Genomic DNA, 7,849 nt, shown 5'->3' on the forward strand with positions numbered 1-7,849 from the left:
GCATGCAGGTCGTCGTGCATCCATGGTCCGGTCCAAAGGCCTAATTGGACCTCCTCAATTCGGTTGATTTCTCGGCGCTTACCTATCTCCTTCTGGCCCGTTCTTTTGCTCCTCGCCGGCTTGTCCAGTCTTTCCTATTGGAAGAACGGCACCGATCAGGGCATGCAATAAGATCTCCCACTGCGGGGTCGAGGCATGGCAATGTTAGATACTACCACATTTTTCGCTTGGACTTTCGTCAGGATTCCGAGTCAGATAAAGGATGAAGGCTGGAATCGGCCATTTTTAAGCTCCGTGCCGGCCCATGACGCCGCTTCAGGGTCAGCTCGACCTGCCGAACTCTTGATCTGATGAGGGGCGGCGTCGATCGAATTTTAAATCTGTAGGCGTTTGATCTCAGAAATTTGCATGCCGCATGACGGGACGACTAAAAAAGATTACAAGTCTTGGTCTTATTCATTGTGTGTGATGTCATCATGTACAGGTCCAGGAGTTGATCCTGTCAGGTAGCCAGCCGCTAATCGACTCGAGCTTCTCCTTGCGATACCTCGACGTCTCGGGGTATCCAAAGCCCAGCCAAAACCTGTCATCCAGCTTGCATTCGTACTGATAATAATACCACTGTACGCAGCTCTTCCACTCGGTGCAGGCCGCCTCGCACAGCTTATCCGACTTCCACGACTCCTTCCAGGATGAGCTGTCGCGTACGTCCTTGGGTATCTCTGCCGTCACGACCGACTGCGGGGTTAGGTGATGGCGCCTGGACATGTTGTCCCACCACGACTTGCGTTTGGTGAGCGTGGGGGCGATGGCGTGCTTGTAAAAGTCGCCATAGGTGAGTGTTTTCTTTTAGTTTTTTTTTGGCCATTGTCAGCTCCCGCCTCGCACGCATCTCCAGGATATACACGCAGCACAACATCAAAGCACAACATCAGCGCACACATACCTCAAAATTCCACGACTTTTCGAGCTCGTAGTACATGGCAATGTCGCGACTGTGGACGTGATGCCACGAGAGCACAGGCTTGCACCAGTTCTCCGCCGAAAACTCATTCTTCCAGTGCGGGAGCCCATTGAACCCCCAGGCGCCCCCTTCCTTCCTGTCGTTGGTCACCTCGTCGCCCAGCTGCACGCCGTAGTCGTTGAGGACCTTGCCGAGCGCGTAGTCGCCAAACGAGGACTCGGTCACAAACGTCGCGTACTTGCTCACCAGGTCCCCGCCCTTGCCGAACGACTGCTCCCAGGCGCCGCGCGAGAGCGCAAACCCGGACCCGCCGTGCGCGAAGGTGACGCCCAGCATCTCGCCCAGACCGCCCAGGTAGTGCGGGCGCGTGTGGTCGTAGCGCGACAGGTAGCGCAGCACGTTGGGGAGGAAGAGGTAGGTGTCGTCCTCGGTGTAGATGTACCACTTGGCCTGGGCAAAGTCCCGGCCGGCGCGCTGCATCAGCGGCAGGAACTTGTACTTGTCGAGCCGCCAGCCGCCCGACGGGCCCTCGGTCGTGCTCACGTCTCCCGGCAGGCCCGTCTGCTCCAGGTAGTGGTTCGCCGCGTGCCAGTCGCGGATCTCGCGGTACGTCTCAAACGCCGGGGACTTTTCGCGCAGCGCGGTGGGGAACGACGCCAGCACGTCGATCACCGCGTGCCGGCCGATCTGCCCGTCGACGTCGGCGTAGATGACCGAGTTGTTGGCCCTGATGCGCTCCGGCGCAAACGTCGTCGACAGGTGGATCGGCAGCCGCCTCCACAGCACGGTCCCGCCGGTCTTGAGGATGAGCAGCACGTCGTCGCTGGTGAGATTTGCGGTGGTGGTGGTGGTGGTGGTTCCCGAGTCAGATCCGGGCGTTTGGCCTTGTGGCCACGTCGGATCTGTCGGATGCTGCTTCGAGGGCGCCGGCTTGGCGGCAGACGACGCCTGCTTGGCCTTTAACACCTGCGCAGCATTGAGATCCAAAAGCTGCCACAACAGGCAAAATGTGAGGAGGCAAATTATGGGCGGTACTATCCGGTTGTTCCGGCGGATGTTTATCGCCATCTTGGACCGAGTACTTGCTGCTAATCAACAGTCAATCCAGCTCCCGTGACTACCTCGGGTCTATTGAGAATTTTTCGAGCTGGACAGGAATTTAAAAATCCATACTATAGTAGTTAGCCATTACGTTTCCTGTTGTTTTCTGCCTTGGCCAAGTCACACATTAGTTTCTATCTAGTCCTTTTCTGGAAGTCTTGTCGCAAATAAATGGCCCCAGTTCTTTGTTTCAATCTTACGTTAGAAGTGGGCTCCTTGCGAAAAATTGGCCAGGTTCGAAAGCGAACGCGACGTCAGGTCCCCGAAGATTCCATCGCCGGTACTGTACGAAAAATACGGCCCGCCGATTCTGAGTTCAAGGGTCCCCTATCACGCAAAACCTCGTGTGACATGGTTGTGGTCAATCTGCCGACAGTGGGATCGGTGGCATCACTGCCAGGCCCCCTTTTCCTAGGTCCATCGTGACGTGCCAAATCGGGCATGGTCGATTCATCCACTCGCACGCATAAACTTAAGAGCCGTGTTGGGAATGCCGGCTTGGTATACCGACTACCACGTAGTAACATGTGGGACGATGGACTTGAGAGGCTTGGACAAGTGGGATTAGTGCTCTCATGCACCGTAGACGTTGGCTAGTCATGCAAAAAAAAACACAGTAGCAGTGCAATCAAAGGAGGGAAAAAAATCTGCGGGTCAGCCCATTCATTCCCTCTCCCTCTTTCTACCTCACCGCTCCCCCCTATCGATAATTAATGACTTGTCTCCACATGAAAAACGAACACAGCAATCCCGTCACTGCCATACCCAACAGCCTCTGCTCGGGCAGCAACTCCAGACGGGTCAGGCCCCATTTCGCCAGAAGGGCGCCCACGGTGCCTATCCACACCACCAGGAACCCAGACTTGTACCAGCGCTCGCTCAGCCCGTCCCTCTTGGCCAGCTCGCCGCTCGAACGCATCGACGTGCCCCACGTGTCGGCCGTCAGGGTCGCCAGGCCCCAGGCATGCACGGCCGGCTGCGGTATGTTGTAGAAGATCATGCCGGGCACGATCCAGACCACGGCCGACAGGAGGGACTGCGACTCGTCGGGGCTGCGGATCACGCCGTACAGCGCCTTGCCGCTGATGTGGAGGCAGAAATCGAGCATGTTGAAGGCGAGCAGCTGTCGGTCCAGGAAGAGGTAGGCGAATGTTTGCGTGAAGATTGTGAGGAGGTTGAGCTCCCTGCGCAGCGCCGAAAGGAAGAGGAATGGATGGGACATGGCGTAGACCTTGATGGGGAGCAGGGTTTCAATGTGTTGGGCTCTCGCCCATCGAACCTGTACAGAATCAAACAAGTTGAGAAATGTCAGTTTACCCGATCCAAAAAGTGCATGCATCATGACAAGAGAAAAAAAAACGTACCTGTTGCTGTATCCAGCGCTCTAGAGTCGTCGGATTCTCCGTCTCGGTCATGATATCTCCAGCATAAATCACGCGCCAACCTTGACTCAGCAGCAGTGTGGTTAAGTGTCTGTCTTCGTTGACAATCTGTAGCCGTCCCCCACGTTCGTATCAGCACTCTCCGCCGCCAAACACTACAATTCAAAAAAATGTGAGACGACTCACCATTCGTTTGCCAAACACCTTTTGGTTGTACCACGACACCAAGATGGGGCGAATGGCAGATATCCGAAACGCCGAGCTGGGCCCGCTCTGGCAGTCGTTCACTCCCACCGAGGCCGGCAGCGCGTGTGTGAGGTATTGATCGCACCAGTAGACGGACGCCGAGAGCTTGGTCACCAACGTCTCGTCGGCGTTGTGGATGGCCATGCCCGAGCTGGCACCGCCGGCACCCGGGTCGCTGGCCATGGTGCAGATGGTGCCCTGGACGGAGTCGTGCTTGACAAACGAGTCCGAGTCCGAGGTCCACAGGAAACGGAGGCCTTTCATCTCGGCGATCACCATGGAGAACACCAGGCTCGTAAACATGATGCCCTTTTTGTGCAGGTGGCGCTGGTGAACCAGGAGGTGCTTGATGCTGCCATCTTGTTGCATGATCTTTTGCACGTGCTGTCGCGCAATGTCCATGCATCTGCTCATGGCAATGTCGTGAACGTCCTCTTGGTCGATCTTGACCTGCCCCCATTTTTTAAGCTCGGCGTACTTTTCCTCCAAAACTTTGCTGCTGACCTCCCCCAGCGGCTCGTCTATGTGCAAGACGTAGGAATGAGTAGGGTTCATCTAAAGATATGACAAGTGTCAGCATCAAAGTTTACAAAAAGGACAGGGATTGCCGGCTGCAGCTTCCTCTCGCATACCTCTCGAAAAATATCAATCATCTCCTCGTCTTCGGCATCGTCGCCATCGATCCCGACAACCATAAAAGCCCAGCCGTCTGCATTCCTGTAGCTCTCCAGGCACCTCCGCCACAGCGTCGGATCCTCGCGCCACCCCACAATCATGGCCACGGCGTCGCAGCTGAGGTGCGCGGCCGGCGGGGGGCCGAGCCCAATCTTGGACTCTTGCTGTGCGACATCTAGATACTGCTCCCTGGCGGCATCTTCGGCCTTGGCGAGCGCTATCCTGCGGCCCTCGTTGGTGAAGCGGCAGTACTCGGCAAAAAAGACGCTGATCAGCAGGTCGACCAGCGCCGGGTACTGAGTGTAGACGCCCGCGGCTCGGTGCAGCAGGAACACGCAGATGCAGCCGAGTATGTTGAGCGCCTGTCTTGTTTTTGTCACCCGTGGGGGTTCCGTCCATACGTCCATCTGGCTTATGTGTGTGCGTGCATGTGAGCCACAACGGATGAACGAGTGAATAAAGCGTAAACTTGTTGACAGTCGCACGAAAGTGATCAGCGCAAATTAAAAATCATCTCCAGAACGAAAAAAAAAAAAGAACAAGCCCAACAGGACGCAAGGGAGACTGTTGGTCAATTGCTGGCAGTGCAAGATATATCGTACTACCCCACCTGCATCCATAGCAGGGGAGACAAAAATACTATGATCGTTGCAGTGCTAGGACACAGTAGCAACGAACTCGGAATGAGCCAGAAGACGATTCGGTATTGCCAGCCCACCTCCACCAAGGGTCCAGACTGCCCCGTAATATTCGTCAGCCCACTAGACGAAACGATATTGGTTGGTACCCGCCAAGCCGACTGGAGCCCCTTTTCTTGTTCCTCTTTTTCCCCTCTGCTCAAATTTCCAACAAAGATTTCCCGAGTGGGCATCGTGCTCATGTCCCTGTGACACATTGACAGGTTCAAGAAACCCTGCCGCAATAAAGATCTGCCGTGGATACCCTGGCATTTCTTGATGTGGTCTACCTGCGAACCCTTGAATCGGCGCAAACCCCGAGCCCAATACTGGGAAGGGCTGCAATGCATGCAGTGCAGAAAATCGGATAATTTTGTGCATGGTCCCAACTTCATTCAGTGCATACTATTCTAGTCTAGACTAGCTCTGGTATGTATGTACATAGTACCTATCAAGTGGGGAACAAAATACTATGAATCGACACACCAAAATTGGCCATACCACGACAACGCAGGAATTTTTACCTCACTCCCTCTTTTCCACCACGCATTTTCCTCAATTTGAGAGGAAATTTGAATATGAGACTGTAACCTATGTCCGAAAAACCTTTTCACTCCCATACATGTTTACAACATTTTTGCTCTTAATATTACGGTGGCTATTTGTTTGGACGCTTTGGTGTCTCGATTTTCTGTCCCCACTTGCTATGTACACAACAAAATGACATTTTCTATTCTATTTCAATAAGTCTCATCACGGGCGTCGATCAGTCCCTGTTCTATCCCCTTCTTGACAATCTCCCAAGTCGCTACCGCGTAATTGCTATCTCTGGCCAGCACGTACGGCACATTGACCCCATTGTAGCCCGGCGGCGGATCGACCGAGTTGAAGATCTTGTGCAGAAACACCGCGTCGCTAAAGTCGTACACCCACTTGGGGGTTGCCCCGGTCGCGCTCGCCGCCATCTTGTCCTCCCACAGCGCATCCGCCGTGACGTCCCCCGACTCTTTTCGACCCCCCGCCTCCGGCGCGGGCACGGCCTCCCCTGGGTGCCGGGCCAGGAGCTGATTCACGCTCTCCTGCTCCCACGAAAACGGCGAAAAGGCCTTGAAGTCCATGATCAGGACCTCCCCCGGGGCAGCGGCCAGCGCGTTGGCCACGCGGGTCAGCAGGTCGACGCTGTGGGTGATCCAGCCGCCGTCAAAGACGCGCAGGCTCTCGCGGTGCAGGATGCGCACGACGGCCGAGTCCGCGGCCGCGAGGATGATGCCGTTGTTGACAAAGGCGTCAAACTGCCGGCCCACGACGGCGCGGAACCCCGCCCCCCGCAGGCTCGCCAGCGGCCGCAGCGTCACGACGTCCCAGTCCAGGTAGACGCCGCCGCCGAGGCGCCGCAGCTGCTCCAGCCGCACAAAGTCGGACCTGTGCTCGACGGCCTCGATCTCGCGGCCGTTGGCGCGCGTGGGCGCCGTCACGCGGTTGAGCCGCACCACGGTGGGGAGCGAGGTCAGGACCCTCTTGGTCCACGACGAGCCGTGGGCCGAGGCGTTTGCGACTTCCTCTTCCGAGAAGTCGTGGTGGATGTAGATGGCGGTGGGGCGCACGTGGATGTGGGCGGCATAGAGGGCCAGGAAGGCTTCGAACGTGAAGTGGAGCGGGGATCCCTGGTCCTTTTTCAGCTGCACAAAGTGCACAATCGGGGGTATGGCTGCCTCGACTCGGTGGCTGCTGCTGTCCACCCAGGTGGCTCCTGTCGCTTGTGGCTGCAACGCGTTTAATGGCTCCGTCGGGAAGTTGGGGCGAAAGTAAACCAGACATGAGCCCAAGACTATGAGACCAAAAACTGCCAAGTAGAAGAGACGTCCCAAAAGTGTTCGACTATTGGTGTAAATCATGACGAGGTTGCATTTGTGCTCTTGGCTTGAGTGAGGGGTTGTGTTGACGTCGACTCTGCTCCCCCCGATTCGAGTGCAGCCTAGAAGAACAACGAAACAATCAAAAAATTAAATTGATACAGTGGGTAAATGACTACAGCCTTCGGGTCTTTATCATTCCACACGCAGTGCGAGGTTCACGCACTTTTCAATCAGGCCTGGGCAATCCACTGTATTAACATGGAACCGCCAGACCGAGTGCTGTGTTCAAATCTACGGGGCTCCCCACTCAAGTCGTGCGACTCATGCATTGTGGCTCTGCTCAGCGGGTCAGATTTAGTACTAGCAAAGACCAGGCTGGCCTGGACATTCGAGACCTTCCTCCAGCCTTTGTGTATCGATCCATCCGTACACTGGAACCGATTATCTCGGAGTTCCATTCCGTAGACTGTCGCAGACTATCTCAGCGTTTACTATCAGGCTCGCGTGTAAATCAACAGCTTGCGCTAGCACTAGTAGTAGTAGTAGTAGTAGTAGTAGTAGTATTATTTAACGCCGGGCTCGGCCCGGCTCATTAGCCGGCCGTTAGCAACCTCCCGAGGGGTATCTCGGCGCGCTTTCTATTTTCTCTATTTACACAGCGGAAAACAAGGGCATAGAAGCGAATCGAGCCTGACCGGGTTCGTGCCCGGCCCTGCTTACAGGTTTGTTCACTGACGCGACCCCGGGGGGAATGGCGCAGTGGTTAAGCGCCATGGCTGTTACTTGAGTAACGTAGGTTCGAATCCTGCTCCCTCCACCTCCTCCCCGCTTACCCGTGGCAAGGATAACCCGGCTGGCTATCGACAACAACCACCCGCCTGTGCCGTCGAGCCCACACTTGTTGGGAACTTCGTCTCCATGGCTACAAACGACCGACAGCTCCGCTGT

At 55.8% G+C, this 7,849-nt stretch overlaps 3 protein-coding genes and 1 pseudogene across 4 annotated transcripts; 1 reads left to right on the forward strand and 3 right to left on the reverse strand.

The window, feature by feature from the left end:
• Nucleotides 1-434: 434 nt before the first annotated feature.
• On the reverse strand, nucleotides 435-2,179 carry MGG_08501 (uncharacterized protein). The gene is made up of 2 exons (XM_003715960.1): nucleotides 947-2,179; nucleotides 435-846 (listed from the first exon to the last, which is right to left on the reverse strand). Exons 1-2 carry the CDS (start codon nucleotides 2,030-2,032, stop codon nucleotides 475-477), a joined length of 1,458 nt encoding a protein of 485 aa, XP_003716008.1. The 5' UTR covers nucleotides 2,033-2,179; the 3' UTR covers nucleotides 435-474.
• Nucleotides 2,180-2,609: 430 nt separating this feature from the next.
• MGG_15353 (uncharacterized protein) lies at nucleotides 2,610-5,003 on the reverse strand. The gene is made up of 4 exons (XM_003715961.1): nucleotides 4,326-5,003; nucleotides 3,634-4,248; nucleotides 3,430-3,555; nucleotides 2,610-3,344 (listed from the first exon to the last, which is right to left on the reverse strand). The coding sequence occupies exons 1-4, from the start codon at nucleotides 4,773-4,775 to the stop codon at nucleotides 2,766-2,768; spliced, it is 1,770 nt and encodes a 589-aa protein (XP_003716009.1). The 5' UTR covers nucleotides 4,776-5,003; the 3' UTR covers nucleotides 2,610-2,765.
• Nucleotides 5,004-5,658: 655 nt separating this feature from the next.
• On the reverse strand, nucleotides 5,659-7,098 carry MGG_15354 (uncharacterized protein). The gene has a single exon (XM_003715962.1). It carries the CDS (start codon nucleotides 6,938-6,940, stop codon nucleotides 5,786-5,788), a length of 1,155 nt encoding a protein of 384 aa, XP_003716010.1. The 5' UTR covers nucleotides 6,941-7,098; the 3' UTR covers nucleotides 5,659-5,785.
• A 548-nt stretch (nucleotides 7,099-7,646) lies between these two features.
• MGG_20178 lies at nucleotides 7,647-7,718 on the forward strand (annotated as a pseudogene). Its single transcript has one exon. The product of its transcript is annotated as a tRNA-OTHER (tRNA).
• Nucleotides 7,719-7,849: the final 131 nt, after the last annotated feature.

Source organism: Pyricularia oryzae, chromosome 4, assembly GCF_000002495.2.
Source record: "Pyricularia oryzae 70-15 chromosome 4, whole genome shotgun sequence".
NCBI lineage: Eukaryota > Fungi > Ascomycota > Sordariomycetes > Magnaporthales > Pyriculariaceae > Pyricularia > Pyricularia oryzae.

Coding starts and splice junctions, on each gene's coding strand:
- MGG_08501 (XM_003715960.1), bottom strand. CDS start 2,032: ATGGCGATAAACATCCGCCGGAACAACCGGATAGTACCGCCCATAATT. Junction 847..946: donor AAAAGTCGTGGAATTTTGAG/GTATGTGTGCGC, acceptor AAAAACTAAAAG/AAAACACTCACCTATGGCGA.
- MGG_15353 (XM_003715961.1), bottom strand. CDS start 4,775: ATGGACGTATGGACGGAACCCCCACGGGTGACAAAAACAAGACAGGCG. Junction 3,556..3,633: donor AGGTGTTTGGCAAACGAATG/GTGAGTCGTCTC, acceptor GGACGGCTACAG/ATTGTCAACGAAGACAGACA. Junction 3,345..3,429: donor AGCGCTGGATACAGCAACAG/GTACGTTTTTTT, acceptor GATTCTGTACAG/GTTCGATGGGCGAGAGCCCA.
- MGG_15354 (XM_003715962.1), bottom strand. CDS start 6,940: ATGATTTACACCAATAGTCGAACACTTTTGGGACGTCTCTTCTACTTG.